Raw genomic sequence first — 23,586 nt, 5'->3', positions numbered from 1 at the left:
GCCGATGGCGATGAGCATGTGCAAAGAAGGTGCTGGATAAGAATGGTCGGATGAGTAGCAGGTAATGCAGTCAGCGTTAAAGAAGAGATATGCCAAGTCACTTCAGCACCCGTTTTGAGCAGGGCAGGGTCAGAAGCTGAGGAGACTGGGCCATGTGGCAGCAAACTGGGTTTTGCAGACTGCAGCTCGTGCCAGTATGTTTGTGCTCGGCTCACCCTGCCTTGCACAGGAGCCTGAGCAGAGCTGTGCGCGGCGACCGCAGGGACGAGCTCAGGCTCTCCATCGTCCCTCTCTTAGCTGCTGATGGCACCAACCTCAGGTCGCAGGCTTGCATCCTTCTCTGCCCCAGCTCAATGTGGATATCATGCTCGCTATATGAATATCTAAGCCTTTATCTATCGTATATTGATAAATCTTTAGAACAAAGATAAGAAATTCCTGTTTTGGTTCTAATTCTAGGCTGCTTTCAATATGATTTCCTCCTGACAGTTAATGTATTGTTTTTTGGTTTCTTTGAACGGTCTGTCATTCTTTTGTCATGTAATGAATAGCAGCATCTATTTTACCCTCATTATACACATGATTATATGATGTCTAGCCTTTTTAGGTTCTTTCTTCTCCAAGTCCTAATTGCTACGTTCACTCCTATGTGCTTTTAATTATTTTTGTTGCCTATTGGTGGACTTGTCAGTTCTGCCACCCACATTTTGAGCCAGAGGTGTCCGTGACTGCTCCATGTGCTAGGCATCAGGTCAGTCTAAAGAACAGCATTAGGGTGTATTCAGTCATGTTTTCTCTTCCTCCCTCTGTGTACGAGCACTCTTGCTTTCTGAGCTCTCTCGTGGCTTGATCCTTTTCCAGAATAATCAGAGTAACGTCAGGATTTAATCCCCTCTCAGCTCTGAGGTCTGGCTTTTGAAGAGCCTCAGTCACACTCTCCTGCTCATCTCGTCATGTCCTTCATGGAACTGTTAGGCCTTCATGGACCATTTTTCAAGTTTGTGCGTGCTGGCACTGCCTCCCAAGGAAGGTTTTTGAGTCTTTGAAGGGTTTTCTGGTGTGGGAATGACAATCCTAATGCCTGATGGGGTTGCAGTTGCCTGACTTGTGAAACCTGCTGAAAAACGTTGTTTCCTTCCTTTCAGGTGACTGTTTTTATCAACAGATATGAGATTTTGGGATTTATTTTCAAAGGGAATTTCAATGAGTCTCCATTTTGGGTTTCAAAGGCAAATGACTTTTGTTTTCACCAGCACCTGCTTACAATCCAATTAGCTAACTGTCTTTGGTAATTAACCATAACATGTTTCAGGAGAACAGAATAACAACAGGACAAAATCAAGTAGTGACAGCTCTGTGAGAATCTTGGCTGAATTTGGACCCACCCTTTCCCCGGTGCAGGATCCTGGACAGCCCTGTAAGTCACCTGTAAACTCCATTGAGCTCTGTCACACAGTGCCTTGAAATGCTGGGAACAAAGAGCATCCTGTCACTCTGCTCTGGGTTCACGCCTGCCCAATGATCTGCAAACCCAAAGAGGCCAGCGGACATTTCTGCCCATGGTTCGTGTGCCTGGGCTTTGCACGCAGGATCTTTTCTTTTGAAAATTTGGCCAGCCTGGCTGCTAGGGCACAGAGCGCTCTGGCTGAGAGCCTCTGGGTGCCCTTCTCTGCAAGAGCCGCTTGCATCTATTCCTTCTTCACCTGGGTTTCCCCCTCATCTGAAGGTTCCTTGGTGGAAGCCTTTGCAGACAGGAAAACATGGCAGGATTGCTAGGTTTGGGGTTTGGTGTGATGTGCAGTGACAGGCTGTTAGGTAGTTGATTCATCCATTGGCTGCCGGGGGGCTTAAAAACTTATTAAATTCTACAGCTGATCTCCTGTTGTCTACCTGGGATTGAGAATGCACTGAGCTTCTGGGCCTATCTGGAGTTAGCTGAACACGCTGTTGCACATCTAGACTGTGCACATCAGTACTAACCCCAGGCTTCACCCTGCTCATGACAAACACGAGTGGACGGTTGCTTACACTGGTCCACTCCACCAGTCGAAGAGACGCATTTAAAGAACTGGGTGCCCCATAGGTATCTGGTTATTAGTTTTCCTCAAAAACATGGTTAGAAGAGGTATGTGGGACTCATTTCTTTAGAAGCACAGGAGAAACAGCTGATGCTCCCTATGATGGGCCTCACTACCTCACAGTCTGGCACAGATGTGCTTCCAAAGAGCTTTATTATTTGTCCTTATTATGTTCTATGTGTGATTTAATGAAAGAATTTTTAATGAAAGACCCTTTCTGTACTGTAATTGAGCTCTTAATCTTATCTGAAAAGCAGAACACAAGCCCTTCAGAAATGGTGTTTGAGTAATAGCCTATTTGCATGTCCTGCACCATGGTGTCGCTCACAGGAGCCGCTTGCTCTTCATTTAAGAGCAGACAATAAGCAGATTTCTTTGAGTCAAAAACACATCAGTGATGCCATATGGAGTACGTCTGAGAAGCAAACTGTCTCACTTCCCAACTGAGCAAGCAAGACCTTCCCTGGTCCTGGAAAGCAAGAAGTGATCTTTCCCTCAGTGAGCACCTGAGCCTTCCTGCAGCTCGGTGCTCAGCAAATGGTACGTGGAGATGATGGCTGTCAGCAAAATGACTTACTCTGGGCAAGTAAAAGTTGGCAGGAGATAAAAGTGGAAACTTCAAAACAACAGGATGCTGAAATAAGAGTGAGAATGGTGATGTGTTCAGTGAAAATCTCTCCTTCATCCTGAACCTTCAAGAAAACATTTTTACAAAAATCCACAAAGATGTCCTGCTTTTGAGCCATCTGATCTTCCTAAATAGCATTTCGCAATAAGAATTATGAGTTAAGAGAGTTTCAACAAGAAGGCTTAGCGCAGGATTTTTCATTGTGACCTTTTTAATGAGCTGTAGCTTGGAGGGAATCCACAAGCTCCCACTCCAGGCTGTTGAGACCCTGTTGGCCTAAGCACTGAAGGACACTCTCAAAACCTAGTGTTGGATTGGCCCCAAACCAGAATCTGGATGGGACTATGTGAAGCACTGAACACTAGAAAATACTTAAAGCTTGATGGTCTTCTGCAGTTCCCACGCCAAAACCACAGGCAATGCAAACAGTGACCATTTTGCTGCCTGCTCTGTGCAGAACTGGTGGTCGAGAGCAGCAGAGCCATAGGATAAATCAGCTGTTGGTTTTCTGGGGCACGCAAAACCCTACATCCCTACTGCTTTGGTCCACAGAGCAGAGAGCATTTTATTAGACAAATACCCAGAGAATGGGAAGGATGAAGAGGCAAGACTTCCCCTGCCACTGGCCATCAGCTGATGCTGTGCTCATTGCAAACACATGAGTTAACATCTTGTACAAGTCCTTGAAGTCAACGCAGAGGATTCCAGGCTGAGCTCAGATCAACTGTATCATTTACCAGGTGGGTGAGAACTAGACTGTGCACCACACTTCCACAGCTGGAGGTGAGCGAGTTGAATTGCACCCATTGACAAGATGAGAAATGCATCACGTTTTGTCTTGCCCTGTACAGCAGATATCCTAATTTAAAGCAGCTCTGTTTTCTCAGTTGCTGCCTCCTCCTTTGCCCACTTGCGCTGATGCACACCTCTAGTGAGAAGACCCATCCATTTCAGTCCCGTCACTTCATTTCTTCCACCCATGCTTCACTTTGTACTAATCCACTCATCCCTGAGAAGATCTCCATTACTGGAGTAATAGGCATGACTGGGTCAGCCTTTGATGTGATGAGCAGTGGATTTTTGCAGTCAATGTGTCAATTTAAACTGCTAAAAATAAAAGATCAATTCCCTCTTTCCTGGAGAAGAAATTCAGGAAAAACCTTTTCATGTTATGAGCCAAATGTACAAGGCTGAAGAGAGTGAAGGTGGAGATGAGGTGGTCTCCTGAGAGGAGTAAATTTGTCAATTTAGCAAATTAGAGGGAATATGCTTGCACCTTTTAAGTAGTCAGGTAGCAAAATAATGTCACTCTGAGCAGGCAGGGCTGGGGTGGGAATCGCTCACACTGCGAAGCAGAGCCGTGGGTTTTGACAGCTCTGTTCACACAGGAGCCCATTTGCTAACGCCAGCTCCGCGCAGCAGGGCCCGGAGAGACGGCTGGTCAAGGATGATTTCTCTGCCTGGTTTTACATCGTGTTGCTACAGGGCTGTTTGATGGAGTGTTCCCTTCCCTTCGCATCTCTGCGGATGGCATCCTCGGTGAGATGGTCCTGCCACACGCTGGTGGCACCAACGTGGCTTGCACGATGCAGCAGTGTCTGCGAGGGCTCAGTCCCCTTCATTCAAAGCTCTGACAGGTTAGAGGGAATTTGATTAATTATTCGGCAGCATCAAAGGCCCTGTGAGGAAATAATTAGTGGCCGTGGTTATGTGAGGTGAAAGCGGAGGATTCCACGTGTTTTGGCAGAGGAGTGGGTGCCGCTGCAGAAGCTCTGATCCAGGGTGCAGCACCCGGGGACATGGTGGAGAGCGGCCAGAGGTCCCCTATGGCACCTCAATGCCACCTGGCACAACTTCCCATCCCAAACCAGCCCAGGCCACATCCCCTCCTGATGCAAAGAACTGCTCTTTGTGCTCTCTGCCAGAAACAGGAGGAAATGGGGGGAAAAAAATCCCAGCAGAGCAACTCTGACGGCAAGAGCTCAGTTCTGCAGGGATGCTGTGGAGGGGGCTGGAGGCAGCACCCTGCCCATGCTCATGGGTTCTCACGCAGCGCGTGCCACCTGGAGAGTCCCTTCAGCAACAGCTAACGCACTCCTGATTATATTTAATTAATTAGCAGCAGGTTGAGATTCTGGAATCAAAATTGTGCCGGTGGAAGAACATGAAACAACATGTTCTCTTGGTGTTGGAGCTCCTCTGACAGCACCCGCGGCTGCATTCGCCAAGGTAACGGGGGGCGATGACTCAGAAGGTGCGCAGGCAGCAGCTGGCAGCACAGCCTGGTTCCACGGAGGCTGAGCGCTTGGATTCGGGGCTCCCGAGCACGGACCTTGTGTCCCTGCAGTGCCTTTCCACCCAGGAATGGTGTGGAAAAGGGTGGCGAGTCCCCAGGGACGTGGTGCCAAGAGGTGATGCGATGAGATGAATTTCCCACATCAGCCCTTTCTCGCTCTGCGTTCTTTGCTCCCCTCGCGAGATGATTCACTGGGATGCTTTCTCTTTTCTGCTCCTTCACTATTTCACTCTGGAAATCCGAACCTAAAAAATACACTCTTGGGTTTTCGTTCTGTTTAATTATACTGACATGTACATCAGGAACATCTAACTTTCAGTGGGGTTTGAGGATTTTTCTGCTTTTTGGCCCTGATTTTGTGACCGGGCAGGCATGTACTTAATCTAAAAAATGTGGGCAGTCCTGTCACCCTCTCAGGAGCAGCTCGCATACCTGAAGTTAAGTAGGTTTGTATTGTCTGGGGACCTACAGCTTTAATTTCAATGTAAAATAATTTCCTTCTTTTCTGTTTCACGAGACTGAGCTGTTCTTTGGTTTCTGTTACCTCCTTAGTTTGGTTAATTCCTGCTAGGCTGCTTCATGTCCCTGTGAACGCTAACAAGAGACCACAACTAAATGCTTGAAAGCATCAGAAAAAGGTTTGGGGATATTTAAAAGCCATCACTGTTTTATGGCTCTGTCCTTCCTCGGTTAAAGTTCTTTCCATTCTGGGGGTCGATTTTTTTTTCTTTTTTTCTCTTTTTTTGCTAACTGTTCTTCTGCTATCTCCCTGACAAGCTCACAAAAGAAACCCAAGAAACCAGCCGGCCGAGCAGATAAGGAAGCAGGTGTTGTAGAGCACAAAGTCAAATAAATACAGACAGCTCAAGAAAAAGGGTTTGCAAAATGATGGGAAGATGAATAGGTGAAAAGGAAGATTTTTTTGGAATGGATTACAAAGGGGAAACCCTTTTCTACAGAGGAAAAAAAGCACTTTAGCCTCCAAAAAGTATCTCAGTGAATTCAGGGTGGTAGAAGAGAAGGAATAATAGCTTGCATTTTGGTAAATGCAAAGCCCTGCCGGGCTTGTGGACTCGCTTCAGGAGCACACGCAGCCTCTGCAGCCCTGCAAACCTGTGCCTTGTGCATTTTGTCTCTGATTTTCTCAGCGTTTTATAGCCTCTGCCTCAAGAGGAGTAATATGGAAATGCTCCAGTCTAGGAAAGCATTTAACATACTGTACTAAGTAGGACTTATCTGTACCAGTCTAGCTGGCTGCTGACCTGGGATTGTTGCTTTACTCCGCTTTTCTGAGTAACCTAGCTTAATTCTGGCTTATTGGGAAAGAGACAAGTCTTTAATTAAAATGCAGTTAATTCCAGCCTTATTAGCCTGAGTCGTATTTCACTGTTCCTTGTATTGTAGGCAGAGATGGGACTTGTACTTATTTCATTAAAAATGCAAAATGCCACCAGGTGGTCGCTCTCCGGTACAGGCAGTGACTTCTTCTACAGCGTTTGTCACGGTCGGCCGCAAACCGGGACCCAGATCCATCCTAATGACTCCGTCAGCCCAGCCTGGTACTGGTGACAGGGGGCACTGCCAAATGCCTGGGTCTCCTTGTCCCCCTTGTAGCCTGGCCGTGTACCCTGGCAACGCCGATCCCTCCGCGCGATGCACAGCTCGCAGCCCTGGTCCAGCTCTCCCTGCAGCGCGGGAGGGATGCAGAGCTGGTCTCACTCAGGTCAGCTCCCACCAAACCGCAGTGCTTGATACCTCCCATGGCATTTCATCGTGGCAATAAAAATTAATGAGCAATATAGCTCTCTTCCTTCAATTATTGAACTACGGCTGCGTTCTGAAATGGTGAAGCACAGGTCTGGGCTGCTAAACCCACGCCAAAAGCAGAGTAATGTTGCAGAGGTGAAATGCAAAGGGAGATTAAAACCACCTGTGTTTGCTATTTAAATCACTTCAAACATCAGTTCTGATTGCCCTGATAAAGACAGGGCAGCGTTCAAACCGATGCTGAACACGATTCCTCTGGTGCGTCTCTGGGTAAGATTACAAAGAAGCTGTTGTTCCTTTGTGGCAGCTGAAGTCTAAATCTCAGCAAGTGCCGCTTGGAGGGTGAAATATGTGTTGGCACTGGGGGGGCCACAGTGTGGGGTTTGTTTTCAAGGAATCGGGAAATGCAGAGAGAGAGGTTCCTGAAAACAGCAATTCTATGTACAGCCCACAGCGAGGCATCTGGGAAGGGGTTTTGTATTCAAACACAGGCAGGGAAATCTAATCAGGACTTACTAATTTTCATGAAGTCAAACACTTGGGATTCACTTCAGACTCGCATTTTCCTGGAATAATTCAACGCAGACACTGTATATTTGTACATGGACACTTGACTTTTCTGTTGTTTGGTGAGACTACAATTTGTCTTCCTCTTGTGGTCACTGCCATCTTTCCTCTCCTGTGGTTTGTCCTCCTGCCCTCAGGACTAGGCATCCGTTGTGCTCTGCATCTTGCTCGTTCTTCAAGGGAAAGCAAACAACGCTTGCTTAAGCAAGCCCACTTTGCAAGCAGATTTTGTTGGACCAGGTCCTGCATAAAACCAGAATCCAATCTCATCTCCATTGTCACATATCTCTATGATTTTTCCCCTCAACGTTGCTTTTCCATTTCCTCTTTCTATGCAGTTCTTGTTCTTCAGCAACATTGTTCAAAACTACGTAGAATTCAGACACCGCTTCTTTTATACTCGTATCTGCTGCGATACCCGATCTCAGCTAGATTTCTGTTTAACATCTGGTTTTGCCTGGGCTGACAGATGTATTCTTTGAGCTGTAAATATTGCAAATTGGAGATACAGCAATTTTCTTACCCTGTGAATCTAGTCAAGATTCTTTTCTAATACCTCACTGAACATCTGAAGTCTCCCTTTCTTCCAACAACCTCCAGAGCTGCTTTTGGCTAAGACAGAGCAGAAAGTGCTGCTTGGATTCACTCCTTTGCTGTATTCCCACCTCATGCAGCAGCAGGGGTAGGATGTCTGGGCAGGCAGCCTTTGCAGACCGGTCTGCACCTTTGCCTGCTGGTGTCCAGCCCAGACCACTGCACGCTGGATGCCACATGGGACCTTTTCTTCACCATGGACAATGACAGAGCTGGTTCCTTGCATTTTAGCTGAAGATGTGGTCTGATTTGAACTTTGTTTTCCGAGAACTGGAGGCTCAAGGCATTAAAAACCTGTGCAATTAAACCGCTGCTCATCTACGAGATTTGGGCTTGCTGTGGCAGCTCTCTGTGGTTGATTGGAATACCCGACTGCTGGTGGCCATATCCTGATGTGCTGGGCCAACACAGGTGCCGACCACAGGACCAGAGACCACCTCGAGCTGAGGACCCACCCAGCCTTCTCCTGTTGCGACACAGCAGCGTGGTGATGGCAGTGGCGTCGGTCAGGATGAAAGCGCTGATGATGGTTTCCAACACGATCTATGGCCTCTCTTTGCTGTCTGATCAACCAGAAGACCATCCCAGGGGCATACTGGTGCCACAGTCATGTTTCTCTGAGGACATGGGGGATTCACACAACAGAAATGGGGGGTGTGACCTGCAAAGCTGAGCATCAAGCTGGGGAGAGCGCGCTGATATCTCTCCAGAGGCATGGGCTCTTTAGCCACCTGACTGTGATGGGTTTCAGGCGGTGGGGAAACCCCCCGCTATGTCACCTTGGAGATCTCAGTGCCCTGCAGAGCTCAGTGTCCCCACAGCAGAGGCTCTGCTGCAAAACCTTGTTCTGCTCATGAGCATCCCAGCAAAATAAATTGTCTGGCCTGGTGCCTCAGACCCTGACCCCATGCAATGCCTGTGTCCCCAGCTGCCCACACCGTCCCCAGGACCACCAACATGGGATGCCCCAGAGCCCCCACCACCCATGGTGACCCTGCATGCACCAGCGATGAAAAGCCTTTGCATTAGCAAACCCCAGGTGTTGTGGCGGTGACATTTTCGGGAGGAACACGCAGGGAAAGCAGAGCTGCGCACGGCCAGCTTGCCGTCTGTGCCGGCGTGAGCACCAGGGTGATGCTGAGCTGCTGAGCCGACGGCCGGCACCGGTGCTCGCGCGGGCTGGGACGCTGAGTTGAGGATCTCTGCATGTTTGCACGCACACGTCCAGGGACGGACGAGCACGTGGCATGGGAAGTCCCTTTGATTCCTCAAGCCTGTGTTTATGGCCCTTTTCATTGCATGGCAGGTAAAAATATGAAGCAGCTGAGATGTAGCTCAAGCAGGAAGAGATCTGGGGGCGGGGGGGGGGGGGGGGGGGGGAACAAACCCATGGTCAGTTTGAAAGCAGCTTCGAGTAGGGGTAAAACTTGCTGCCAGGCTTCCCTCCGACAGCAAGTCCAGTCTCTTTATCTCTTTCTTTCTTTCTTTTGGTGCTGTGTTATTCCTCCGCGGCCAGGAGGCTGCAGGCATTTCAGTTCTCTTTTTCAAATCCTTGTTCTAATTCTCTTTTCCAATTCCTTGTTTCAAAAACGGCCCAAAATACGTTTTCTTCTAAGATGCAGCAAACGGGGAGCGCACAATGCAGCCGTCTCTCAGCCTCTCTTCTCCCGTCTCACAGAGAAAGGAATGCACCAAGCCCTAGAGCCTGACTCACTCGCTGCCTGAGCATGAATTAACCAGGAATGTTCGAGAATTATTCCTGAATAATTCATGAACCTGAATTAATCATGCATTTTCATGAATTATTCATGAATAACTCATGGAAATGCAAGGTTTATTCATGCTCCAACAAACCCAAGGCTTTTCTCTCCTTTGCTGCTCTCTGTCCCTGTAAGAAACAGACCTGAAACAAGCTAAGGAAAAAGAAATATTTATGTATATGGGAAAATAACAGGAATAATAGGGCTGAAACAAAACAACCAGGAAAAAAGAAAGCAAAGGGTCTTTTTTTTTCTTTGCAGTGGGGACGGCAGGTGGGAGCTTTCTAAGCCAGACAAAGGAGACCTGACAAGGAACTGTGGTGAAGGGACAAGCCCAAGGCAAAGAAGTGCCCGGTCACCTCCTCTCCTGGAGCAGGCAGCTGAGATCTGGATAGACAGGAGACATTTTGCAAGACTCAACACTTGGAGCAGTGCTAACCAGGCAAGGACCGAGCTGTATTGCTGTCAGGATTGTGATCTCTTTCTCTCTCTCTCTTTCTTTCTTTCTCTCTCTCTGTGTTTGTGCATTTGTGTAGTTTTGTTGCATTCGTTAAGGTAAACGAGCAATTGGTAAGTGGGGCAGGAGGGAGCAGCAGCAGCTATGAAGATCAGTGTTATTTCTTTAAATGTTAAAAGAAGGAAAAGCCCTCTAGAGAGCTTTCTGGGGCTGGGGTCGTTTGCTGTTTGGCATATGGAGCTCTTTACAACAGAGCTGTGTTTCTGGGTGGGAGAGGTCTCACCTGTGTGTTTATCCCAGTTTCTTGGTCCATAACATTCCCCGGGCTGAGGAGAAGGCTGGGGCAGCCGCCCGCTGCAGAGCATCTGGCAGCAGGGAAGGGGTGCGGGGAGCCAGGCAGTTACCACACAATTAAATTGGATATGGTGATTCGTTGTGAGAATAAATCCCAGAGCATGTCTCGGCCGAGAGAAAGGATTGGAGCGAGCCTGGTGTGAGCCCGTGCCAGCAGGGCAGGCTGGCAGGGTTGGGGACAGTTACAGTTCCTGCCAGGAGCTTTGCTGAGGCTGATGATGGTGGAGGGGGAGGAAGGAGAAGTTGCAAGTTCTGCAGGGTGAATTGAACCTCCCAAGAGAGAGGAACCAAAATCAGGCTTGACTTTAGTGGGGGAGTGGAGGCAAAACACGAGACTGCAATAAATTGGGTCGTAGCTGCCTTTCCTGCCAGCTTGTCCCTGCTCCACCTCTCCTCTCCATGCCCCAGCTCCCTGCCATCACTTTTGGACACCATGACCATTCTCCACACAGTGCTCAGCACAAGGGCTCAGCCCCAGCTGCCAGAACCCTTCTGCCAAATCCTGCTGCAGAGCAGAGCAGGATGGTCTGGGGTGACACTGTGCCAGGGCCCTTAGGAGCTCTGGCAGGGAGTATCTGCCTGGTTTTGTCCCCATCCATGATGTGTTGGTTGCAACTTGGAAAGAAACTGTCCCTGAGATGAGCAGCCCTCGGCTCCTCAGCTGCCCCTGTGCCTCGGGAGGTTTGGAAAATCACCACTAGCCTGGATGTTGTTTGATTGCGGAGCATTCTCATTTCTCCAGTGATTTAAGCGTGCAGCTCGAAGGGGAGAAATATGGTATCGGAGTGGGCCAGGACCAGGAGACCAGCTCCTTGCAGCTTTGATACTTGGCTGCCTTAGAAGCGTCTTTCACTGGTCTGTGCCTCAGTTTCCCCATGTTTGAAATAGATGTAATTTGCTGCCCTCCTTATCAAAGCACTTTGACATTTACTGGGGAAAATAACTGTACAGGGAAAGGAATGTTCATTTCCTGGAATACACCTGGGGCTTTCTGAGCCTCTTCTCTGTACTGCCTTGATATCACACAGGTACGATCCCGCGCTGTGGCAAACTGCTGTAGACCAGTTGAAGTCAGTTGATCTGTGCTGGTTCACATGGGCAGAGGAACCAGTCTGTCTCTGCTCAGTGGCTCATCCAGTGTCTGCGCAATGCATCATGCGTGAGAGCTGGTCCTGCCCGGCCCCAGGTGCCACATGTCACGGCTGGAGCTGCAGATCCTCCTCAAGTTAAACTGGGGCATGCTAAAGGCACGTGGGGCTGTGCCCAGGTCAGTCCCGGGACAAGCTCCCAGGCAAGGATTTTAGGATGAAGCAAGCACAGAAGGGCGGGAATGGGAAAGGAGAAATAACTGGTAGAAAAGATGCAGGGACAAGTATTTAATATCTGCAGGCTGCGCTGCCTCAGGTAGAGCACCATTTGCTAATCTTCCCAACCATGGGAGAGCACAAAGCCGTGCCGTGACGCTCCCTTCCCGCTCCCTCCTCACCAGGTGGGCAGCCCTGATGTCAGCCAAGCTCTACGTCCTCATCAGCTGGCCCGACGGCAGCCGGGTGATCAACATTGAGAACATCAAGGAGCCCCGCAAGCCCTTCCACCTCTATGCGGTGGGCGAGCAGGTGCTGGCCCGCTGCCCTGGCTTCAGTGGGCTCTACTGGGGGATGGTGGAAGGCATAAGTGGTGAGTGACACCCCTCCGTCCTGGGCTTTGCAATTTGGGGCTGCAGCCTTTACAGAAGGAGTTCAGTGTTGAAAAGTCCTCTCTTCCTACAGAGCATAAAGATATTTTAGAGAAGAAGTTGCTGGAAGATAGACAGCTCCTGGAAAAGTTAAGTGAGTAAGGTCTTTGAGGATCGCACCTTTCTACTTCCGTTGGGCTTTTGGGGTGGGAGGATGCTGAGAGCATGGTAGTCCTGACATAAATTTCACAGCCCTACAATCAGGGTACAAAGAACTGAGTGGGAGGTGGGACATACACGGCGTCGATACCCCACTGCACATCTTGACTGTCTGCCTTGCTTTCAGAAGAAGAACCGGCCGTCCACAGCATGATGCCACCCCAGCCAAAAAAGTCCAGGAAAACCTTCCCAAAATGGACCCCGGGGAATGCATCCAGGAAATACCATGGTGACAGGACCTACCCTGCCAAGCCGCTGCTGCGGGCAGCCGAGGCCAGCCTGCCCCATGACGCTGGCAGCTCCTCCATCGTCAAGGAGAGACATGCCTTGGGCAACGCAGCAGGAAGCCCTCGCTCACTGGCAGGTCCCCCACCCCCAGCCAGTGCCTTCACACCCCCATCCACGTTTGTCACCATGGCCATGCCAGGGACTTCCCAGGGTGAAGAGGGCGGTCCAGCTACCAGAGGTAACCCTGGCTGTAAATTAGGACATTGGCTTTTAGCTCTCTCCTGGTTCATCCTGAACACGGGTTGGGATGGGGGCCTTCAGAGCTGCTAGGAGACCTCTGCTTTGTTCCAGGGCTGCAAAGGTTAGAGATGGAATTTTCTGGTCCTTTCCACCTGGCAGATCTCCTCCAGGAGGTCTGTCGAAAGGGAGATGCCTGTGTGACAGCACATGCTATCTGCTCTATCAGGCACCACTGTGTCTCCTGGGTGAGCTGTTCTTTCCCCACAAGCCAAAACCCACTCCAGCTTGCCTGAATAACTGTGAAATACCTATAAGCCTTGTGTCTCCGTCAGTCAAACCTTCTCAGTTTTGCCTCTTTCCCTGCTTTTCCATCCACTACTACATATATTAAACATACTTGTAAAAATATGCTAGTGCGTTATCTACCTGCTGACTAACGGCAGTGTCCAGAGGTGCATTGGCTCTGCTTGCCTTGCCAAGTCTGTCTTTTGTGATGGGAACAGAAGAAGCCTTTGAGACACCACCTCTTTCTAATAACAAAATCCCTGTTGCTCAGCCCTGGAAAGCATGCCTGGATCACTCTGCCACGCAATCTAGGAGGAGTGCTTAGGTAGTCTGCTAGGGAGACAGAGGGCTTCAGGACCTTTGCAACAGCTGGTTTGTTCAGCTTGTCTCCCATGCCTGCCTGTAGATTACGTTGCCCTGCCGATGAAGAGGAGGTCAGATGGCACCTTGTCCCAGTGCCAGCAACACATCTGTCTGAACAGGTAACGCTTGAAAGCGCAGGGAGGACCCTGACTGTTTCACACTGTATGTATTCATTTCGTAGTGTGGGGTCTGCCCACGCTGTTTCCATGCCCTGGTTGTGCTCACTTTGCATAGATGTTAATGTAGACTTAAAGACAAAGTGCAAAAGGTAATGGGAGTTTTTGGGGGTACATACTGCAGAGCAGTTGGGTCCCTTGTGATGTGGGGTCCTGATCCCGTGGTGGGTCAAATGGGACGTTCCCCCATATCTGTGTGCTGGGGCTTGCTCTGCATGGAGAGGGGATTCACAGGAGGTTGTCCACATGAAGAACCGTTGCTATTTCCTCTCAATCCAATTTATTCTTGCTGTAAATGAAAACAGGTTTGACTTTGCTTTGAATTCCAACCTTTGAATTCCAGACAATTCTCACCAGGAATGAACATGAATATGAACATGAAGCATCATGTGGCAGTGCTTTTTTAGCTTCCTTGTTTCTTCTAGCTGTGAAGAGCGAAAGCTTGACGCTTTGCAAGAGACGGATGACTTCAAGAGTGTTCAGAAAAATTTTGGTCCTGGTGAAGTGGAAAGGTAATTAGCAAAAGAAGGCACTTGTTCTCAACTGTATTTTCCTCCTCACTACGAGAATGAGCAGTGAGCCCACAGCTGGGTGACAAAATGGTGCAATTTTAGAAACAAGAGCTGCTGAATCTCTATATAATCAGAGCCAGGTGTTTATTTCTGATTGTAGGACTTGGATTTCAAGATGCAAGGAGGCTCTAAAACAGTGCAGAAACCACAAAACTTTTGCCTATGACGATCAAAATGACGTCTATCATGTTTGAACATTGCTGTGTGTTGCTTGCTTTATTGTCCCCTATTTTGATGACAAGTATCTAGTGATGCAGTAGCTGCTAGGGACAGTTTTACTGCCAAGAAGTTGGTGCCAAAAAATCGTGTTACAGTACTTGCATTGTCATTTCCTGCATGTCTGTTGTTTCATACCACAAACACGTGCCTCCTGGGACTTGCAGGACAGGACTTATACCTTTCCTTAAAACTGAAAAGAAAATTGAGCATTAAAGTTTCCATGCACGCACAACAAGGCGGGGTTGAGGGTTAAACTCTGAACATTTCTGAGCTACTGCAAAGTCCAGACCATGCCGTTCTTCTCTCCTGCCTTGCTCCTCACCCAGGCGTAGCTGGATGGGCTGATGCTCTGGCAGAGAAGTTGTCCTGGCCCTGCTTGCAGGAGGCATGTAGTGACTGCTTGGGTGGAGGTGCTACATCATTTAGCAATATTCACAGTGAGGCCATGGTATCTTCTTTCCTATACACCTGTAATTTTAATTTTTCAGGGCGGAGAAGATAGAGCAGTTAGAGAGGATGGTGCGGGACCTCCAACAGGATGTCCTCTCTCTGAAGAAGAAGGTGCAGAGGCTGGAATCCCTGTCCTTCCAGGAGGAGGTCCACCGGCAGCCGTGCGAGATGGTAGAGCTATTCAATGGCTACACCAAGGAGCAGCTCAAAGAGACCATCCGATTTGACCAGAAAATCAGCACTGCTTGCAAGACACTGCTTTACAAGCTCTTCACCTCCGACTACATCCAGAGCCACTCCATTACAGGGCGGAGGGGCAATACTTTCCGAGAGGCAAAGCCAATGATGGATGAACGCTGCATCAAAATAATTCGGGTGCTGTTGAAACAGAAGTTTGGAGATCACCTCAGTGACACAGTGATCACGGAGAAGATACAAAACGTGCAGAAAGCCCTGAGGCAGAAGTTTAAGACCGAATGTCTCTGATGCATGGGGGTCTTGGTGTCTCTTCCTACCGTGCTCGTCGGTGTACCTGAGCAGCCCTCCCAGAAAAGACAAGTCAGATCCGCTGCTGTTCAGCTGATTCCTCCCAAGGAGCCAACCCAAGTGAGCCATGTGCTAAACACAACTCAAATCTTTCACTGCCAAACCTCTGCCTGCATTAATCAAGTGGGAAGTCGGCCCAGCTTGGCTAGGTTTTTGCGCATCTGCTAGTGCTTTACAAGTTCCTTTCCATCCAGTCTCTGTGCAAACCTCACTGCGTGGTGCATGTAGATCTCTGGTCACGGTCAAAAGCTTGAGGGTTCCTGTTGGGTCCAAGTAGGGGTCAGTAAGCTACCTTTGTTCTACCTTGCAGTGGGTTAAGGAGAAAGACTGACTGTGGGGTAGGGAGTATAACCCCAAAGAAAGTGGGAACTCCAGCTGGAGATGGACTTTGTGTCACCCAACACGGCCTTCTCTCCACATGCCTGTGGTTGCCCTCTGCAGCCTGTGGGACAACAGTTGTTCTTTTTTCTCCCAGTGAATGCGTTTTACAATTTCCTGCAGTAACAGAAAGGCAGACTCATTAAAACAACACCATAAAACATTCAGAAAAAGACAATTCCATTTTTTCCTCTGTTTTAATGTAGCTGTATGGAAGAAGTGTCTTCACTAAAAAAAAAATCCGCTGAACAAGAGAAGAAGTGCTCACCCATGGAAATTGCTTTACATTAATTATCCTTTCAAAACCAGATTATTTCCACAAAGAAATCCCGAACATTTTCATGACATAAGAGTGGAGGACGAAGGGCAAAATGTGTCCCACTGCAGCTACACCTTTCCTTCAAAGATCACGCATATTATGAGCACAGTCATCATAATTTAAATAGACTATTTATTTCCTAGTTAAGAAATTCCAGGTACAGCCAGAGAGTTTTCTATGTGAGAGGCTATAGAGAAGGGCTAGAAAGAGATATCTTCTTCTAAATAGTTTAGAGCTGGAGTCTGGGTGGCTTAAAAGCATTTTTAATATTAAAAATATAAGAAACTGACACCAGTCCACCTAAAAGAAGTGCGACAAAATACCAAAAATTTCCTTTTAAAGAGGCCTCTCAGACAAGAAATTGGCTTTTTAAGTTTAATTTTTAAATTCCTCAGGAAAGGAAATGTCAGATGGTTTGCATTAATCAAAACATTTGGTTTAATTTGTATGTTTTGTTCTGTTTTCAAGCCTTTAATTTCTTCACGGCTACATGACAAATAATAATGTACAATAAACTTATTGAAAAACAAGGAGCTGTTTTGAAAGAAAAAAAAAAGGAAATGTGTTATTTTCAGAATTTTCCTCCCCTCTCTGCCTTTTTTTCTAGTTGAAAAACTGGATCATTAAAGTAAGGTTAATGCTAGGAAGCATTTTGGTTTTGGTGGGAGATATGCTTGCCAACTTTTTCAGCACTATTTGCTTCAGATGTCTTTAACAGTCATGCTAAATTGCCGTAGCCAATAACTAAAGATATTCCTTCTATTTTCCCAGTGCAAATGCTTTTCCTAACTCTCTAGTATGCAAACATGCCAGTAACGATTTCGTGTTTGTATGGACCTTGACTGGAGCAGCAGCTGGAGCAGGTCGACTGTGATCGCTCAAAGCCAAGAGTGCAGCCAGTCCTTGAAAACACACTCAAACTGAGCAGAACTGCCCCAAAACCTCTTCACTGCAGAAACATCCCTTAAAATCCAGCTGCCGTGCCAGAAACATGTTACCTTTCTGCTGGCAGCAAGACCTTAGGTTGGTATCACTGCTCAAGCAAACACCCCAGGAGATGTTTTCAGTGTTGACTTACCAAAGAGAAGACTGAGGCACAAACAGCCGTATTCTCTGGGCACTTGCTTTGGCATCAGCGCTTGGGGCTTTTTCACACCTTCCCTACAGATTCTGCTTCTCATTTCCCCAGCGACATCGCAGCCAGCAGCACGGCAGCAGGGAGGGATGGAGAGGATGGGTGCCACAGACCCCCCCCCAGCCAGGGGCAACCATCACCTCCTGCATGGCCAGGGCTGCATCCACGTCATTTCCCTGGGCACTCGTTTTCACCTTAGTCTTCTCTCCTGGTGCTTCATCAGATCCCTCGCCAAGCTGCAGCCTTGAAAGCCAGCTCACAAATGTTCTTTATTAAAATACGTGCTGCTGCTGTCCTCCCCTGCCGAGCCCCCTCCGATGAGCTGCAGATCGTTACTGCAAAAGGAGGGAGAAAAAAGACCGAGAGGACGGACTTGCTGTGGGGAGTGATGGTTCCCAAAAGAAGTCGTCTCTAATCAGCTCCTCTGGAAGCAGATGAGCCGGGTGACCTTTCTGCTTGAAAGACCCTTTGGTGGCTCCCTCAGAGGTAAACCTCACAGCCCAACGCTCTCACTGATATTCAGCGAGCGCTCCCGGGAAGCGAGGGTGGTGGCATGGGCTGATGGATGCTCCCCGGCTCTGTGCACAGGGCAGCCACGGCGCTAACGAGCCGACACGCAAACAGGATCTTCTCAGCAATAAAAGTTGTCGTTAGCGACTCTCAAAGGCTTTGATATGGCCGAGAGGGCTGAAGAAAGACAACGCAGGCGGCTTTTCGTTAAACTTCGGTTTTAAGGTATCTGTGAACTGGAGGCAGCACTTCCAGGCTAATTGGGAGCACTCGCAGACACCGATGATCAAACGTCACTGCGAGGATGCCGATGCTCTCACCTCCCTGAACTCCAGCTCCGGCTAATCAGCCTGGAGAGGGAAGATCACACAGCGCTGAGATGTGGCATCCCTTCGGGGATGAAGGGGTCAGGGAAGATAGAGGAGGAGGAGGAGGGTTTCTGCCAGAACCACTTCACTTGGGGATGTTCAAAGCCCGTGTCTCTCTTTAAGGGACGAAGGGCAGCTCCACTGAGTTGCGTTAACCTCCCACTTTAAAGGAATTATTGGGGGAAGCTGGACAGGTCTTTCTGTCGAGATGAATCGCTCCGCTGAATCTGTAGCATCTCGTTAAAAATGATGCTCCTGTTCAGCTTCTGGTCCCTCTGGGTGCAGGAGGATGTGGGCAGTGAAAACTAGGGTTAAATCCCAGGATGGTCTTCTAGGAATTTTTGCACTTGGTTCAAAAGCAAGCAGAAATGGGACTTGTCAACCTTTGCAAATACAGGACAGGCCTGAAATATTCAGTCCTCCCTCCTTTCGGGCAGAACGAGAGCAGCAAAGCTGTCCTCAGTAGTTTGCGGGATTCAGCCAGCGTGTGCAGCAGCTGAGCATGGACCTGACAGGGCTCTGGGGCTCTTTGAGGGTCCTTGGCCCCCAGCACCCCCGAACACTGCAATGGGGCACTGCCAACCACCACCCACCGCATGGTTACACCTCTTGTTTCCTTAGGAATCAGCTGAAAGCTGTGCAATGCTCACTGGCAGCACTGCTGCCAGCAATACACAGGTTTTTAGGGAAAAATGGGAGCCTTCCCAGCCTGCTGTGTATCAGCCTTTACACTCCAGCTGGGCCACGGCGTAAGACATCTGCAATTTCCAGTTGCAATGCCATTTTCAGTGCTTGAATAACAGGAGCAGCAGTGGACAGGGAGCCCCATCAGTGGGGTCTGGATGGGGCTCTCCGCTGCCCGTCTCCTGGCCCTGCTGCCGCACCAGGCAGCAACACAGCTCAGCCTAAAACTAAAACTAAAAACCTAAAACTCATGGTGTTTAGTTTCTGGAAGCTGCGGTTTGTGCACCCTGGGGTTCCCCAAAGCAGTCCCGGATGGGCATTGGGGAGATTCGGGCAGCCAGGTCAGGGCAGCTGCAAGGGCGGTGCTGCTGATGGGATCGCTGACTTCACGTGGGAAAAACCCAGCAAAAACAAGAGGGGAATTGTCTGATGTTAAATTCCATTTATTTCAATTTTATCTCCTTGACTCTGACAGGGGGATTCCAGCATCCAGCTCAGGCAGATTTTAATTTGCCTGGTTTTTGGCTCATAAGAAACGCACACCGCTAAGTCTCTTAATATCTCCACCTTGTGAATCCCCTAGAAACTGTAACGTGTAAGTTATGCAAATTGTGAGTATCGGTTAAAGGAGTAATGTTAAAGTGTAACTAAATCCCTTCCTGGATTTCAATCAAGGCTTAACAAAGCCTGGCTGCCTTTCCGTGAGTCCCAGACAGCCGCCACCGAGGCTGTCCGATGCTCTGAGCTCACTCAGTGTGCTTGGAAACATCTTCTGATGCAGAATCAGTGGTGCAGCGAGTGGTGGAAGCATCTTGTGCTCGTGGCTTCAGCAGTTTGGAGATCCTCTGTCACACAGCTGGAGGAACAGGGATGCAACCTACAGAGAGCTCAGCCGTGGGGCCAACGAAGGAGTAAAAGGACAAGCCTTGGTCTGGATGAGCTTGGAGTTGTGTGCCGTCTCCCGCTGGCAGTCAACACACAAATACGCAATGTCACGAGAAGGTTTTTTTTTTGTTGTTCTGGTAAGTCTTTATCTTATTTGGCTTCAAAAAGACAGTGAAACAGAGAAAATGCACATGGGGATGCGGTCCCAGAGATGTGAGTGTGTATTGTATTTGCACTTTTAGAATATTTTTTGAGAAAAAAAAATTTCTAAATCATTTTACATTTTTCTTGAAAGCATACCTGCATATTTTTTTGATAGTGCATACGCATACCTGGTAGGTGTGCAAATGTATCAGATTTTATAACTTCAGGCAATCTATCATGTCTCTGCTTCAGTCACATATTCATTACACATCATTTTTACCAGTATTTGTCTGTCTGCAGTACATGATTACATTATTCCAGCTCATATCTCTCTATCTATCTCCCTCATCTATTCAGAGTCAAATGGAACTGGGGAGATCATTATTAAAACACAGAAAACATAGAAATAAAATTAACCATAGCACCAGTTCTCTGTGTGCTGAATACACTAAGGAAATAAAAGGGCCTTCCACTTCTAATGAAATCTGGATATGAATTGCCTCATAAGAGCTTAAATGAATTATATTCAGAGGCCAAAAGGAGAGAAAAGAGATAGCTCAGCGCCCGCTGGCTGCAGGATGACTGCTCTTGTTGCCTTGATGTGCAGCACATTGAAACATGCCATGAAAGCTTTGGACCCAGGTGTGATGTTCTGCTCAGAAAGTGAGCTTCAGGACTTGTGCATACACTTGAGTCATGGGTCCAAAGGTGGTTAAAGCCCCCCCCAGTGAAATATAAATCCCACTGAGGTTGTCAGAGCTCTTTCCACTGCCTCCTGAGGGCTCAACCATCTCTTTGATTCTTGCCCAAGTCCCTTGATAGCGGAGGAAGGACCCTGCAGAGGAGCAGTGGTTTCTCATCCCTGTGCTTGCCCCACTCCAGTCCTCCCAGGGTCCCAGGAAGTATCTGGGGTATGAACATGGTTTTTCAGCTTCTTCGCCTCGGCACTTGTCCTGGGTTCATCAAGATGAGGGCTGGTGAGGAACATGCCCCAGTTCATCTTCCTTGCAAAGCCCCAGCGTCCCCTTGTCAGCAGCACGTCCCAGGACACGTGGCTCCTCATGGGACACGGTTTGGAGACATGCTTTCTCTTAACCAGATGTTTTACTGGGTGGGGTTTTCTTGTTTGGCACAGGGAGTTAGCTGGAGCAGCAGGACTGCGTGCCTAACTCAGTAACGGAGAAATTAGCACCCCACAAAGCCTCGGACTGCATGGAGCTTATTGATCGTTTCTCTGAAATACAGGCAGTGTAGAGTAGAGTGTCAGGCGTCCGAGAGAAGAGGAGGCTTCAGAACTGATGTACTCCTGGTAATGAATAATCGTTAAACACCAAAGAGTTTATTATTATTACCATTAATTCTAGCTGTACCGTGCCCAGAGACATGGAAGGTGGAGACAGAGGAGTTCATGACCTACATATTACAGGCTAGATTTTACCCTGGTAATATGAGAAAATCGATCATTTCTTAAGCGAGAAGACTGATAAAATCATGAACTTCAGAGGAGCAACGTTGTTGCTATTGTTTATTCAGCAAGCCCAGGGGAATGGTGCTGGAGAAGGGTCGAATCCTTCTCCTGTCTATCTTAAATCCAGTTTGCCCTCTGTTTCTGGGAGGCAGGAGGGAAGCAGTTAACATAGCAGGATTTTTCCTTCTTGCTAACCTGCTCCTGTGCAGGTTGGACATCTCCCCATCCCATTTATTGTCCCCCCGAGGTTTTTCTTACCCTGAAGTCACAAGAAATTGCCAAAAGTGAGGGAAAGCCATAGAAAAACCCCTCCAGCCATAGCACCGCTGGGCCAACAGTCAGAGGTTTAATGTTGTTCCTTTGAAGTGGGTTGGACCAAGAGTAAAATACTGTCACGATGTGGGAACCCCACTCTTCTTCACACTCCCGAAATTACTCGTGTGTGTTCCTCTGTAATGCACTGTATTGTGGAAATGGCCTGAGCAGGAGGACTCATTCCTCTCCTGCAAGATGGAAAGCAAAAGTAGCTGTAAAGTACCCACAAAAAATGTCTGCCGCAGTTTGTCCAGACCTAAAGGGAGGTGCAAACTGCTCTCTGATTTTTGGGTCTTGGAGCCCTGGCCCAGGCTGCCCAGAGGGGCTGTGGAGTCTCCCTCTCTGGAGATATTCCAGACCCGCCTGGACGCGGTGCTGTGCAGCCTGCTCTGGGTGACCCTGCTTGGGCAGGGGGTTGGGCTGGGTGACCCACAGAGGTCCCTGCCAACCCCTGCCATGCTGGGATTCTGTGATTCTGTGTTTCCTGATTCTCTCCTGAGCTGAACCAAAAAGTGGAGTTTGCTTTCTACAGAAGTACTGCCTTTCCTTTTGGAGATGTTTCTGTATTGCTTGGCTCGGAGTGGAAGAAACGAATATCAATGTATTCATGACCCTTCAGTGAGACCATTAGGGTGAAAAATGAAATCAGTCTGTGTAAAGGAGTTGTTTTGGTACGGAAATTTTACAGCTTATTGGAGTCTTGCTGTTAATTCAACTAATTCCTACTTACACAATACACACTGCTGGTTTAGTGTATGCTCTGGAGAGTGGGTTAGGAACACGCATTTTCAGGAGAGAAGGCCCTTCCTGAGAGACCCAGCAGCCCCAGGGGCAGGGCTGCTTTCTGGCGGATGGTTTGAAAGATGAGACTGCCTGTCCTGCATTTTTTCTGTCATTCCTGCAGGCTGTGACTTGCCCTCCTGCGCCTGCACAACTTAGAGGGCTGCGTTTACAGGGCCACTGGAGAGCCAGCAACGCAGACCAGAGTAAGGTGGGCATTTCCAGAGCATTGAAACACCACAGGGACCGAACAGCGCCTGCAAAGCTCATTTATCATGTCTGTATTGTTTTATATGTTTTCAGATGCTTTTGAAAGCCCTGTGGGTTTTGAGAGCCAAGTCCACTCTGCCAATACAAGAAAACGATCGTTTGCAGGTTCTGATGTTCTGATTTACCCACTTCTAACAGGAACTTGCAGCAGGCTCAGATCTGGTCCCGTGTTCATTCAGTGAATGTAGAGAGTAAGGAGAGTGGAGAAATCATCACCAGTGAAAAACCTTCTTTGCAGACAGCTCTGGCGGAGAAGGTTTATTTCCACGTGCTCTGCAGATGAAGGCTGATGTTCAGAAGTGCTCAGGAGTAACATGGAGCTGCCTCTGACCTGAGCAGCTGCCAGTGAAGGGTATTTTGCAGCTCCTGGATGCTACAACTTTGTCGGGGTCTGGTGCAAAGTTGAGTGAAGCCAATGTCAGCAACATTAAATATCTCCTGCTGGTAGAGTTCAATTGAATGTGATCGCTGGGCCAAGAGGGATGTCTACACACTGTTCTCTAGGAAAAATAACCCACTAACCCTGCCTGCCCCTGCAAAACTCTTGTCATAAATCTGGAGTGATCTTTGATGACAAATGGCCTGGAAAGTGGGAAAGGAGGAAGCTCCTGTTCTCTTGTGAGGAGAAAGAGAAGTTAATTTTCAATTAGGAAAGACAGCAAATGGAGGCACTTCCAGCTGCACGGACGCTATTCTGACATTGTCTGTTAAAGTTAAATGTTTATTAATGACTGTTACCATGAATTAGCTACAGAATATGGTTTATTGTGTTTTGTGGTCCCAAGAGCTGACATATCAGACACTTTTAAAGAGAATAAAAACATAGAAGAGGAGGCCTCTATACAGGCTCATTTTG

General features: G+C 48.3%; 1 protein-coding gene across 3 annotated transcripts in view; it reads left to right on the top strand.

The window, feature by feature from the left end:
- LOC142363482 (uncharacterized) overlaps nucleotides 1–16,701 on the top strand; it is a 43,268-nt gene extending 26,567 nt beyond the window's left edge. The window contains exons 1-8 of one of the 3 annotated variants that reach the window (XM_075438266.1): nucleotides 9,335–9,820; nucleotides 9,952–11,905; nucleotides 11,991–12,178; nucleotides 12,271–12,330; nucleotides 12,523–12,861; nucleotides 13,555–13,630; nucleotides 14,113–14,199; nucleotides 14,967–16,701. In XM_075438266.1, the coding sequence (XP_075294381.1) occupies nucleotides 11,862–11,905; nucleotides 11,991–12,178; nucleotides 12,271–12,330; nucleotides 12,523–12,861; nucleotides 13,555–13,630; nucleotides 14,113–14,199; nucleotides 14,967–15,414 (1,242 nt within the window). In that variant the 5' untranslated portion in view covers nucleotides 9,335–9,820; nucleotides 9,952–11,861 and the 3' untranslated portion in view covers nucleotides 15,415–16,701. Of the gene's footprint in view, nucleotides 1–9,334; nucleotides 9,821–9,951; nucleotides 11,906–11,990; nucleotides 12,179–12,270; nucleotides 12,331–12,522; nucleotides 12,862–13,554; nucleotides 13,631–14,112; nucleotides 14,200–14,966 lie in introns of those variants that run through there. The other 2 variants (XM_075438265.1, XM_075438267.1) reach the window with 2 other exon arrangements.
- The last annotated feature ends 6,885 nt before the right edge of the window (nucleotides 16,702–23,586 follow it).

This window comes from Opisthocomus hoazin, chromosome 18 (genome assembly GCF_030867145.1).
Source record: "Opisthocomus hoazin isolate bOpiHoa1 chromosome 18, bOpiHoa1.hap1, whole genome shotgun sequence".
In the NCBI taxonomy this organism is placed as follows: Eukaryota; Metazoa; Chordata; class Aves; order Opisthocomiformes; family Opisthocomidae; genus Opisthocomus; species Opisthocomus hoazin.
Note: the sequence above shows the minus strand (reverse complement) of the source record. Positions and strands in the feature narration are given on the sequence as shown.